Below are 13,570 nucleotides of genomic sequence, written 5' to 3'. Positions count from 1 at the left end.
AATTGATATTAAAAAAAAAGATTAAGATAAAATTGGTTTAAAAATTCGTATATATATTTATAAATAACATCAACTTTTTTTATGTATTTGAAAATATAAAAAATTATATTTTTAAAATGGATCATTTAGTTCGTGGGTTTTAAAAATGGATAGTTGATAATGAAGCAATTATATTCAAAATAATTAAGTACATAGCAATATTTAAAAAAATTGCAAATATAGCAAAATCTGTCGAAATCTATCAATGATAGGAGTCTATCACTGATGGATCATGTAGCAAATGTTGGTTTATCACTGATAAACCATAAGAGTCTATCAACGATAGAAGCCATAAATTTTGTTATATTTGTAATTTTTTAAAATATTGCTACATACTTAATAATTATTACGAAAATTGCTATCCATTATAATTATCCTTCTAAAAAAGATATAAAAAGATAATTTTAAATTAAAAATATCACATCCTTCGTTTTACTGCTTCAATGGCCATTCCTTCCTGTTTAGTATTGGTGTAGCAAACATTATATGGCGTTGCTATATTGACTTAATTATTTTAAACTTCCATTTTATTTTGGATAAGACTCTTTTTATTGTTTTATACAAATTTCAAAATCGTTTTTCTTTTTTTAATTTATTTTCATATGTAACAGTCACACCTTAATTATATATATATATAATTATATATATATATAATAAACAATCTCTTTTCTTGGAACAATTCACAAACATTCACCAGAAATTATGTAGAAGGATCCTTATCTTTCTCTTCCCCCAATCTAACGTTGAAGTCTTCACCTTCTTCATGCTTCTTAAACCATTCAATTACAAGAAGAAAAAAAAATATATCAATTTATATCATTAAATATAGATATTATATCAAAGTTTTGTCAATATCGTATCAATTTCATACCTTTTCTTACCCTCCCTTTTAACTACATCAAACATTAAATCTAATTAAAGAGCTATTTAAATGGATTTATTTAGGTTAATTTAAGAGTTTAACTGTACGATTATAATCTTAGCGAGTATAAATTGTGTTATATTTATAAAGAATTCAAAATTTAAATTGATAAAAATTATTTAATCAAAGTCCATAAGTTTCTTATCCTACCTAAATTGGAGATTATAGATATATATATGATTATATCGTTGGTGAGTTGGTAATAGACTTATTTGATCATAAGTCGGTTCAATTTTTTTTCTTTAATTTTAATCATTCTTGCTATTTGGTTAAGTCCAAAAAATACGTATAGAAGTTTACTTTTTTTAACATGATAATCAATAAAGTTCACACACGTGTAAATAATGATGCATTATTGATTGATACTTAATAAACCAAAAATTGTTTAAATCGATTCATTTAAAAGTTTGGTTGTACATTTATTATAAATATGGTACGGTGCTTCAAATTAAAAAAAAAAAAAGAAGAAGAAGAAAAAGTTAAAAGCTTGAAATTATATAATTATATGTTCAAAAAAAAGAAGAAAAAAATTGCATTTGTAATTTGTGAAAATAATCCCCATTTTGAAAAATGTATATAGAGTGCAAATGAGAAGTAATAATGGGGGTAAGAAGATTTGAAGGAAAGGATGAATGGTGTTATATTGGTACGTAATGAGAGTACAGTAGTGGTAGGTGGATTAGAAATTAATTAATTAAAGGATATATGTATATTTGGTTTGTATAATTTGTCAAAAGGGTTAGGCCAAAAGTAGAATGGAAAGAGAGAAAAAGGAAAAGAAAAACGTCAAAGAGGGAAAGGAAGAGAGAGGGAAGGTGTGGGTGTGGTTCTGTGTGAGGGAGGCCATTCCAATTCCACCAAGAAAGAGAGATGTGAGCTTTTGGCAGCGTGGATCTTGGAATTTCATGCCCCAATCACATTGACCTTATATAATATATACTTTATATTAATTAATAATCTTACTTAGTTTGTCTGTCATACAAATATTTATAATATATTTATATATTTTCCCCTAATTTCCCACAGGCCTTGGCTTGGCTTTTGGCTTTGGGTTTTGGGTTTTGGCTTTTGGCTTTGGGTTTGGCTTGTTTTTGTAGAATATTTGGTAATGAAGGGGAGGGGGTTTGTCAAAACTACGACCAACAACATCGCCAAAACAATGTGCTTTCCATATCTCACATTCACACAATGTTTTCTGGTTTTCTTCTTCTTTTCTTCCGCCCCCCCCAAAAATGTTTGGTGGCCTCCTAACATTTCCCCTTACTACCAACTATATATATACTTAATTTATACTTTATACTACAAACTCATACTATTTAATTTAGTTCCCCTTCTATTTTCCCCTCCTTAACATACTCATATTTAAGACCCTAATTTTCAATTAAATTAACCTTTGTAATCAAACACTTTTTTTTTTTTTTTTTTTGTCTTCAAAGATTTAATTAATGACATTAAGAGATGTTATTCGTTCTAGAGTACTACGGAGGATTTAGTTAATTATTTCAAACATAGTTATAGAGACCAATTTTATGAATAATTAGAATATAGAGAACGAAAATATTCCTGATTTAAGACTAATTATATAGTCAAATTTGAGCTTAAATCTTTTTATTAGGACCCACAAAAGTTAGAGAGGTTTAAATTCTTATTGAGTTATAAATAAAATTAATATGGTGATAAGGGATATATATATATATATATAATATATATATATATATATTACATCTTTATGAACCAAAATAAGTACAGTTCAATTGTGCACATGCCTTAATGTATGTTAGTGGGCCAAAAAGTCTTCGGAATGAATTTTATGCCCTTCGGAGAAAAAAAAAAAAAAGAAGCAATTTCATAAAAAAAAATACGTATTTGACTTTTTAGGATGAATTATATACATTACATATGCCAAATATAATTTTTTTAAATATAATTATACTAGTTTAAATCCTTGTTTAAAAAAAAAGTAATAGTAAAAAATAAAACATTTTGACAAAATATTTATATGTAATGAATATTGTATTTTAATGATTTTTTTTTTATGAAATGCATATAGTTCGTCAAATTTTTTCTATTTTTTAATCTCTTTTTTATTTCCTTGGTTGTTTCTTAGTTGAACAATATTTTCTTTAAACCGATATTCAAATCTCTTTATATGTTCAAACTAATTAGGTTTTATTTTTTACATGTTTAATTGTCAGAGTTTTGATGGAATTTGAACAAATTATATATGTAGGTTAAAGTCGATCATAAATCTTTTACTTGATAAATATATTTATTAAATATACGCAATAAATAATTTATTTTACGAAACAAAGTCAAATAATATAGGTACAAGTTTACCATACCAAATCACGTGTCTCATGATCAACAATATCGTTACAACAAGATTCTATTCATATATACCACAATTCTGTCGTACGGAATAACTTTAATACATTTAATTATGTAACGACTCCAATATTAGATTCCATCCAAGATTTTAATTAATTAGATTTGTCGCTAGAACTTCAAACATTATCTTCATCGATACGTCATGCAAATATATTTCTCCCAATATTCAAGCATGTTCAACGACAAACTTTTATCAGATAAGCCGTTACCGAAAAAATGGAGTACTATAAATACTAACGGTAAATTATACATATTTCTTTTAATTTAAGCGATGAGTATAGTATAGTATTAGAGCATCTGTGTCTCATCTGAATACGGTGCCAATTTATTCATACAGACCCATAACATTACTACCAACCATTGTTTTTCTTCTTTTCCAAAGTTTTAATCACAAAAAAACATGTAGCTAGGTTGATTAAATATATATTATATACAAAGATTGAATACATTTGACGTAAAAAAGGGTATGTATATATTAAAAGTTTTATTGTTTTAAAAAGAAAAGAAAAGAAAAGAAAAAGGAAAAGGAAAAGGAAAAGGGGTGTGCAGTGCATGTAACTGACGAGATTAATGAGTATATACATGCATGTATTTGTATTTGGTAATACAATGAGAGTATGGTAACAAAATGATGTGTTTAGACGGTTACGAGAGGGCCTGTTTGACAAGTGTGAAGGGCCAAAACAAACCCTAAACTCCATCGCTATCCGTTCCGCATAGGAAGCACCTACTTTTGGAAATATCTTAATATCCGTACTCTCCTCCTTCGGCATGTTCGTCAAATGTTTGTTTCCTCTACTCTCCCTATTCAAATTCTCTACTTACTACGCCCTCTTTTCTTTTCTTTCTTTTTTCAACCAACATATCCCTTTTACTCACCACCTTTCTTTTTTCTTTTTTTTTCCTTTCATTAATGCTTCATCTGATCCTTTTATATATATATATATATATATATATATATATATACTGCATGACAATTTTTTATCAATTAAACTATTTCAACTGCACAAAAATAATTGATGATTGCATACGTTTCAAATATTATACTTTTAATCCTCAATCTTTTTAATCTTAAATGTTTGTTAATTAATTTAAATTAATTAACAAATAATTCACTTTAAAAACCAGTCACGGAAAAAAATATTGAAATATAATTAATTTAACTCTTTTAAATTAACCGATAAGTTTTAATATTAAAAGATTGTAAATGAGTATTTAATAATAATAATAATAATAATAAAAAAGTGAAATAATGGCAATCAATTTAAGGACTAAAAAACGTATAATATTGTAAAAAAGAAACAAATTAGGATTAAAACATGAAATATCTTTTAGACCGAAAAAATATATATTTTTTTTTCAATTTTGTTTTCCCTTGATTTTAATATGTCGGTGAAGATTGTGATTATCCTAAAACGTCAGTTTACTGTAGGGGGTTGGGTTTAGTTAAATATCTCCCTCATGCAATAGATTGAATATTCAATCTTTACCTACTAAATGGAATATAGGAACACACCTTCTTTGGGTCTTTTCTTTTTTATCAATTAAAAAATCTCTCTAATACATTTCAATTTCATACTTTACAGTAAAGAATTCAACATACACTAATTTTATCGAGCTTTCACGATAACTCGTGTCAGTATTAATAAGGGATATATTTTTAGAAAAATTTTAAATTTGATGGATTAATAGACATTGATACGTTTTTATTATTATCAATTGTGAATATAGGGTGAAATTTGTTATTTTTTTATAATTTTTTTTTATTAATATAGAGGTTATGAAAATATAGATAAAATGATTTAATTATTTAAAAATGGATTAAAAATTGAGTTTTACATTCTTGGTGGGTAAAATTAATGTGAAGAAAGCTGGGAATGGAGTTAGGTATGAGAGAGAGAGAGAGAGAAAAAAAATAAAATAAAATAGAAAAATAAAATAAAAGATGAAACGTTCCTCTCCTTCTTACGGGAGGAGGTTGGCTTGGCGGTCATACTCTTTTATTTTTCTTAATGCTAAAAAAAATTAATGATCAATAAAATATCTTTTTAGAAAAGGGGGAAAAAAAGGGGATGCGTTCACATTTGAATTTCCAAACAAAGTGAAAAACTTGCATTACAATTTAAATTTTATTAAAAAAAAAAAAAAAAAAAAAAAGAACAACACGGCTCCTTCTAATTGAAAAGAAGCTTCGCGGTATATGAGCCAGATCCAGTTTCCATGCCTTGAGGTTGTTTCCAGAGCCTTGATTATTAAAATATTTAAAACAATCATCCCTTGTCAATAAAGTGCCTCTTTTCATCTCTATCTCTATTCTTTCATCTTTATCTCTCTCTCTCTCTCTCTCTCTCTCTTATTTTTAATAGAGAGAGTTTAAGGAGGAAGGGGTTCTTTTTGTTGTTGTGGCTTTATTGGCCAGTACGAAACAAAAACTTTCTTTCTTTCTTTCTTTCTTTCTTTCTTTCTTTTTTATAATTTCATTAGGATGCGGTTTCTGAAGACTTCTAGAAGCAACTCCACGTCACTGTTCTTTATTTTCCTTCTCCCATCTTCTTTAAAAGGAGTCCTTACATGAATTTGGAAAAGAAAATAAAGGAAGAATTATTATTATTATTATTATTATTATTATCATTTGTTGTTATTATTTGTTGGCAAAAACAATCTGGGTTCCTCTATTCTTCTTCCTATTTGTAGTTATGGTCATTTTCTTTTCTCCAATCCAACATGGGACTTGATCACAAGCCCCATCTCGCTAATCTCCTTCGCTCTTTTTCCGGTTTCTACTGCTGGGATTGGGAATTCCTCACCGCTCTTCTTCTCTTCAGTCCACTCATCTAATTCTCATCATCACCATCACCATCACCACCATCATCATCATCATCTCTCTTCGTTACTCTAATACATACATATTATATATATCGTCTCTTCTTTCCTTTCTTTTTCTATTATCTTTCTTATAATCCATGGCACAAAGATCGCTCCCCGCTCCGTTTCTCACCAAGACCTATCAGCTGGTGGATGATCCTGCCACCGACGACGTCGTTTCATGGAATCAATCTGGCTCTACCTTCATCGTATGGAAAACCGCTGATTTCGCCAGAGATTTGCTTCCCAATTACTTCAAACATAATAATTTCTCTAGCTTCGTCCGTCAGCTTAATACATACGTAAGCATCCCAAAACTTAAATCTCTTCTGCTTAATTGATTATTTAATAATTTAGAAATATCAAAGCAATGGTTATCCAAATGAAATTTAGGAAATTGATGGTTTGTGTATTAATTCATCAATGCTTGTGTTAATGTTATGATGGAGATGGGTTTACTTCCTTCACCTACCGTTTTTTTTTTTTTTTTTTTTTTCCTCCTTTAAGAAACGAGATTTCCATTTCACGCCGTTTCTTGGCGTGTGCCGTGTGAATTCTGGAGTAGTAGTTGAGGGTTACAAACGTCTTTTTGCTTTCCCTTCCTATTGTTTTTTATTTTTCATTATAGTGTCCCCACAAATTTAGACTAGTAATGATGCGCAGAAAAGTCGTGAATTTCGCACCGTCCAGATGCGTCTAGTGACTTCTTCAATTTTCACACACCTTCTATATTTAATTCATTTTTTTTTATATACAATATTTAAAGCCACGTGTTGGGTCATTCTGTTTTTCTCCCCGTTTTCATGTAACTGATGGATTCTTCCGTATACGGTATCTTTATTAGAAATCAAAATTCAATTCCAGTTATGTTTACAAATCCAGGGTTTTCGCAAGATCGTACCGGACAAATGGGAATTCGCCAACGACAATTTCCAACGGGGCCACAGAGAGCTCCTCTCCAAAATCCGCCGCCGGAAGGCCGTCTTGATATCGACACCCATGCAAACTGTTCATCCCGTTAAATCCGGCGGCGGTGGCGGCAACCCTTCTCCCTCCAACTCCGGGGAGGACATCGGATCCACTTCCACCTCCAATCCGGGATCGGTGGAGATGGGAACCATCGCACAATTCGCCGATCTGACTGAGGAGAACGACAAATTAAGGAAAGATAACGAGATGTTGAACTCGGAGCTTGTTCAGACGAAGAAACAGTGTGACGAGCTGGTAGCTTTCCTGACGGACTACTTGAAGGTAGCGCCGGATCAGATCAACCGGATCATGAAACAAGAAGCTAACAATCGCGTTGCCAGTCAATGTAGCGAGGGAGGCGCTGATAACGGTAGGATCGAGGAGGAGGAAGAAGAGGAGGAGGAAGAAGAAGAAGCAGAAGAAGAAGAGGGCGAAACTCTGAAACTGTTTGGGGTTTGGTTGAAAGGGAAAAAGGAAAAGAAGATGAAAAGGGGACGAGAGGAGAAAATGGGGTGCAGCAACGGACCACATGCGAAAGCAATGAAGTCGGTTGAGATGCACGCGCCGTTGATGAGGAGCAACTGAGGACCGAACGCGTGGAAACCAAATCCCAATATTGGGAATTATGAAACGACGGCGTTGCATGGAAGTAAAGTTAAATAATAATATAACATAAAAAAAAAAAAAAATATTAAGCAGTTTCTAGAGAGTTCAAAGGGACTCTGGGTTGGTGGAAGAGCGATAGACATGTGTAGCAGAAGGTTGTTGTTTCAATTATTCAACTATACGAGGAGATAAGAGAAAGAAAGGAAGGTAAGGTAGAAAAAAAAATGTAATAATAAGAAAGTAAGTTAGAATTAAAATTGAAATTGGGGTAATGTAAAAAAGGGGTAGCTTCTAGAATGTGTAGACAGAAAGTTGTACGGTAAGGGTGGACATCAAAAGTAAAGGGGTGTCCACCTCTTACTCTTTTTAAAAAAATCTTTTCAATGTTATAGACACATTTTTATTTTTCATACCATTTCTTCTTCATTATTTCGTGCCATCCAATTAAACTTATGGTCTTAATATCACTCACTATATGGAACTCTTTATCAATTTTGTTATAATAAATAACGAATAAATTATCTTTTACCTATAAATAGAGTGTCATGGATAAAAAATGTGATTGTGTTAACATGGGTATTAGGTTTTAATGGTAATAATAAATGTAGTGTGTTTGATTAAGGACCAATAAAATGATCTAATCGTTATTAGTTGATATTTTAATTAACATGATCATTATAATAATAAATATGATAAGAACATCTTTAAATATAGCAAAAGTAGTACTAAATTTTATAAATAATAGTAATAATTTTTTTTTATAATATGTAATATTTAGTACGTAGTTCGCTCTAGTACTTTGAAATATTTATTGTTATTGAGGTCTGCACACTTGTTCTTTAAGGTTATTGAAGAGGAGACGTTTTGGTAAGTGATGATGGACAAAGCCAGCTTGGGCTTAGCCTTGACCTAACATACGGTCGATTTAGCCCAAATAATTTGAGTTAGAAGCCGAATAGTTGGTGGGTTAGTCTCTCGTTTGGTCCATTTACAGTTCAAATTTTGGACAGTAACGCCATTAACCAAATTTAACAGTTTTTTACGGGATGCAAACATGGCCATTCGAGATAAGTCACCCCTAGGGGATCAGCTCAACTAAAAAAGCTTGGAAAACTTATTAAAGGTAAGAGATTATCATATTTGAGGAGTCCTACATAAACGTATTGAGGAGAGTCTCAATCTAAAGAACCTTTTGAGTACTAAATGTCGTCAAACTATCTCTATTTATGAAAGCTTAATTAATACAAAGGACATTTCTCCTCTAGAGTTCCAACTCTTAAATACATCAATATTTAGGAAGAAGATGTAATGTTAAATAAAGTTAACAACAAATAAGTAAAACAATATTTAGAGACAAACAGTAGCAATAGAACACAGTGAAAAAGTGAACAAGTAAAATTTTTACTAGACTTCGATAGGTGTTATGGAGAAAGGGAGTGGAGTTCAAACTTAGAGAGGGTTTAAGTCGAAGCTGAAAAGTGAGGTATATATAAAGAGTATATGGAGAAAAAGTAGGTTAGATAAATATTTGGTTACATTTGTTAGTGAAAGATTATTTCGTTCCTTCAAGCACAAACCCTCCAGTTGCAGATGATATTGTAGTGAACATAGTTACCATGTTATTCTTTGATATTCCACTGTTTTGTTCGTTAGTTTATCTGTAACAAACATCAACTTGTATTAAATCCATCTTAATTTTTCAGATTAAATAAGAACACTTTAAATTTAAAATTAAAAAAATAATAATAAAACAAGAAAAATTATCATAAATGGTTAAAAGTATTTACAATTTATTTCAAATCTGGCAAAATCAATAAGGCAACGATGTACTTTCTATCGATGTCTATTAGTATGATTAATAAACATTGATAGAAATATATCAGTAGTTATCAATGTCTATTATTTTAATAGAATATAAATATTTTGTTATTGTAAAAATTTTTCATTTATTTTATTATATAATGACATGGTAAACATTTTGTCAAAACTTATATTCAAAGAAAATAAGATTTAAATTTATAACTAAAAATTGTAAAAAAGGGCAAAGTTGATAAAAATATAACAAAAATGTTCTAGATTGTATTAATGAGAAATATTGGTCGATACAAATAAAAGTTTATCAATATTTATAGTTGATAAAATCTAGAATTTTATTATATTTTGTAATTAATATTTTGATTAATTTCGTTATATTTAAAAATAAATACGTAAAGGATAAAAAGTATAAAAAGAAGAAAAATGAAAACAAAAATTGTGAACTTTTAAGACCGCGGAATTGAAATTCTATATTTTGAAGGAATGTGAAAATAAAACCATGAAGTTCAATTAACATATCTAAATGCGATGCGGTATGTGTATGATTATATATATATGAAAACGAATGGGCAAAGAATCACTTTGGTGATTAGTATAGCCGTTTTCTCTTCTCAGAAGCTAATAAAGGAAACGAAACGACCTTTATTTTGTTTTGTTCTACACATTGACATTGTCCTGTTTGAATTAACAGCTGCTTTTTGGAAACCAATTATATGTAATGTATCCTTTTGGTTTTTTCAATGACTTTTCAACATTTATAATGAGGGCTCCACATGCTAAATGTAAAATGGGTATATAGTGAGGGTCCCACAACTTTTTCAAGTCTCCAACTCAGATTTTATATTCAACTCTTTCGAGAATGTGGTTGTATGATCTTAACCTATATAGTCCATGGTCAAACTTTAACGTAAAAACTTCGTAGTACAATGTGATATCACTTTTTGAAAGAAAAAAAACATCACCTTCGGAAACTATAACCAGCAAAGTAAATTACAACTTTTCGATTAATCAGGAAGAAAACCAAGACAACCAAAATACAGTAAGAAGTCAACTATAATAAAAATGTCAAACTTTTTCTTTTGGGGGAGGGATAGTGTTTTATAAAGAGCACTGTAAAGATAATTTTGAAAAACTTCAATAAAAAGTTGGGATGTCAGAAAATCATGCAAAACTATGATTTTAGATTTGATCAATATGTAATGAATTGATCTTTACTTTGGATTGAATTATTGATTTAATTAAGTACCATTACTACTTTTAACTCATTTTAACTAGAGAATTATTGTTTATTTAAATGATCACTGCTCTACTTAGTAGAGACCCTATTCAAAGGAAAAGTTAAAAAGTATTTATGGTTTAGCAAAATTGGAGCACCAAATTATTATAAAATCAAATCCTTATGCTTAATATTTATTAACAAAGATAAGAAGGGTTTGTTTTGGTTGTTAGGTTGATCATGAAGTTTGGTTGATGTTTATTGATAAATATATGGTTGATATTTATTAATAAGTTGGATTTGGTTGTTATATTGGTTTTGTGGGCTTGGTAGGCCGTGTGGTTTATATAAAAGAAAATTACATATTGATAGTAAATCTTTTATAATGCTTCATTTATGTGTGGTGTTGAAGACCTTGTTACTAGCGGTGTGAGTTACTTGTTTAAAGACATGTGGAAAGTCTGGGGAGAGAAGATCTGTGGGAAGTCTAACATTGAAAGTTTCTAAAGAGTGTCTCATAGGGAAGCCTAGATTGAGACGTAAGGGTGAAGCATGAAGCATACGATCTAGGAGAAATCTAGATCAAATTTCTTGTTCATACATCAAGTGGTTTAGGAAGAGCTTGGATGCTAATTCCAGATATTCGATTATGCACTTGTGATCCTCTTGAATCTTTATAGATGACTCAATAGGGCTAAAGGCCCCAGATGTAGGTGTGATTACACCGAACTGGTATCCAATGTTCTGAGTGTTAACGTAAGCCATCAAGTTAATCATTATTTCTTTTTTCACTTTAGATGTGTCTCTTGTTGTTATTACAAGTAGACTGTTCTCTCTAAATCTTTCTTTGTATTAAAAATAGCCTTGAATTTATAAAAGTTCTAAATAAAAGAAAAGAATTTATAAAAGTTAAGATATATAGTTGGTAAACAAAACAACAACGACTTTCATCCGGAACGAACCATAAAGGATTTTAAGAAGTGGAAAGGTATTTGGTAAAATATTTGAAAGTAGAAGCAATTTTTGGAGGGAAAGGGAAAGGTAGAAAATTGAGTTTGGCATAATTTGAAAGAAGTGAAAAATGAAGAGAAGTACCGAAGCCACGCAGTTGGTACACGTGCAACGAAAAGGTGTAAAAAGAGAAGGACATGGAGGGGCCAGCGCAGCATAAAGTGATTAGATGAAAATACTTAAATCCTGGACCCTGCTGCTTACGTGTCCTATGTGCGCACTCCCCCCCTTTCCCTACAAAATCCAAGACAAATGTCATATCCTTCAGGTTTTAGGTTTGCCCACGTGCCGACCCCACACCTTTTCTTTTTCTCGTATAAACCGTGTTTGTGTTTCTGTGACAATCTACTGTCTGCCACGTAGACTCACCCCCCCAAAACCTTTATATATTCTCTATCCTCTTTTTTCCTTCACGTTTTCACGTTCACTTCTGAATCCATAACTCAAAACTATAAACTCAATTCTCGAACTTCCCCCTAAAAAAAACACCCATTTCCACAATTATATTTACGCCATAACTAAGGATTATAATGTCTGGTTTTTCTGGAAATTTTGTAACGGCGCCCTTTGGTTCGAGGTTGGGAGTGGAGGAGGAGAACTCGATTATGGTCTCGGCTCTCACACACGTGCTGACCGACAGCAGAATTGGGCTAACCCACGCACAGTATCAGCTCTTATTCTCCTCTAATCTTGATCATAATGATGATGATAGTAATAATAATTCCGGTAACGTCTTGTGGTTTCCGAGCGCCATGGATGAGTGCAAGAAGTGCCAGTTTGCGGGCTGCTTGGGGTGCAACTATTTTGAAGATGGGAGTAACCAAAATCAAAATGTGGTGAAAGATGAAGAGAACGACAATAAAAATAAGAAGAAGAGGAGAAAGAAGATAAAGGGGAGATTCAGAGGAGTAAGGCAGAGGCGTTGGGGGAAATGGGCAGCGGAGATTCGAGACCCGAGAAGGAAGGTAAGAGTATGGTTAGGGACTTTCCAAACGGCGGAGGAAGCGGCGAGGGCGTATGACAGAGCTGCCATTGAGTTCCGCGGAATAGGCAGAGCAAAGCTCAATTTTCCAGCCTCTGATTACCAGCAGAATCAAATCCCACAAGGTTACAGGGAACCCAATTTGGAGGAAATAAAAAAATAACTCATGCAGCTTCTAATTTCTATGGTAGCTGGGGGAAGTTTCTTAAATTAAATTATAATTAATTAATGGTCTCTGTTTTTTTTTAAAAAAGAAAAAATTCAAGTCAGAGTTTGAGTTCCACCCATCCCGAATGAGGCAGAGGATATTGTATCAATTTTGTGTGGAATCCACCAGTTCGTTGGTTACTATAAAAAGAATCGTCAAAGGAAAAATATGCTTTTCTTTTATTACTCGTAACTGCAAAATGTTGCGAAGGGGTCCGACGTCTTATGTTTAGGGTTTACGTTGGAAATGTCAGTCAAAACAATAACACTAAAGAAAAGACGGCTCCGACCCCATGAAAAGACAGGTGGGAGCTTTGTGTGTTGGATATTCATAGCTGTCCGTCAAGGTCCAGGGTGGATGGTTTTAATGTCTGTGGTGGAGAATGAGTTTTGAGTTAAATCCAAAACTACGCAAAACTCATGTAATAAGCCAAATAATTTGGCACACATTTTCATACAAAACAACGCGAAAACCGTGACCTGAAATATCCATAATATTAATCATTTCTTTCTCTCTGTCTCTCAACCTTCCAGAAGCTTCCATCGCTTC

At 31.5% G+C, this 13,570-nt stretch overlaps 2 protein-coding genes across 2 annotated transcripts; both read left to right on the top strand.

The window, feature by feature from the left end:
- Positions 1-5,582: 5,582 nt before the first annotated feature.
- Positions 5,583-8,199, top strand: LOC103484774 (heat shock factor protein HSF24). Its single transcript, XM_008442056.3, has 2 exons — positions 5,583-6,516; positions 7,097-8,199. Exons 1-2 carry the CDS (start codon positions 6,313-6,315, stop codon positions 7,766-7,768), a joined length of 876 nt encoding a protein of 291 aa, XP_008440278.3. The 5' UTR covers positions 5,583-6,312; the 3' UTR covers positions 7,769-8,199.
- Positions 8,200-12,264: 4,065 nt separating this feature from the next.
- On the top strand, positions 12,265-13,508 carry LOC103484773 (ethylene-responsive transcription factor ERF109-like). The gene has a single exon (XM_008442055.3). The coding sequence runs from the start codon at positions 12,362-12,364 to the stop codon at positions 12,974-12,976; it is 615 nt and encodes a 204-aa protein (XP_008440277.1). The 5' UTR covers positions 12,265-12,361; the 3' UTR covers positions 12,977-13,508.
- The last annotated feature ends 62 nt before the right edge of the window (positions 13,509-13,570 follow it).

The sequence above is a fragment of the Cucumis melo genome, chromosome 8 (genome assembly GCF_025177605.1).
Source record: "Cucumis melo cultivar AY chromosome 8, USDA_Cmelo_AY_1.0, whole genome shotgun sequence".
NCBI lineage: Eukaryota > Viridiplantae > Streptophyta > Magnoliopsida > Cucurbitales > Cucurbitaceae > Cucumis > Cucumis melo.
Note: the sequence above shows the minus strand (reverse complement) of the source record. Positions and strands in the feature narration are given on the sequence as shown.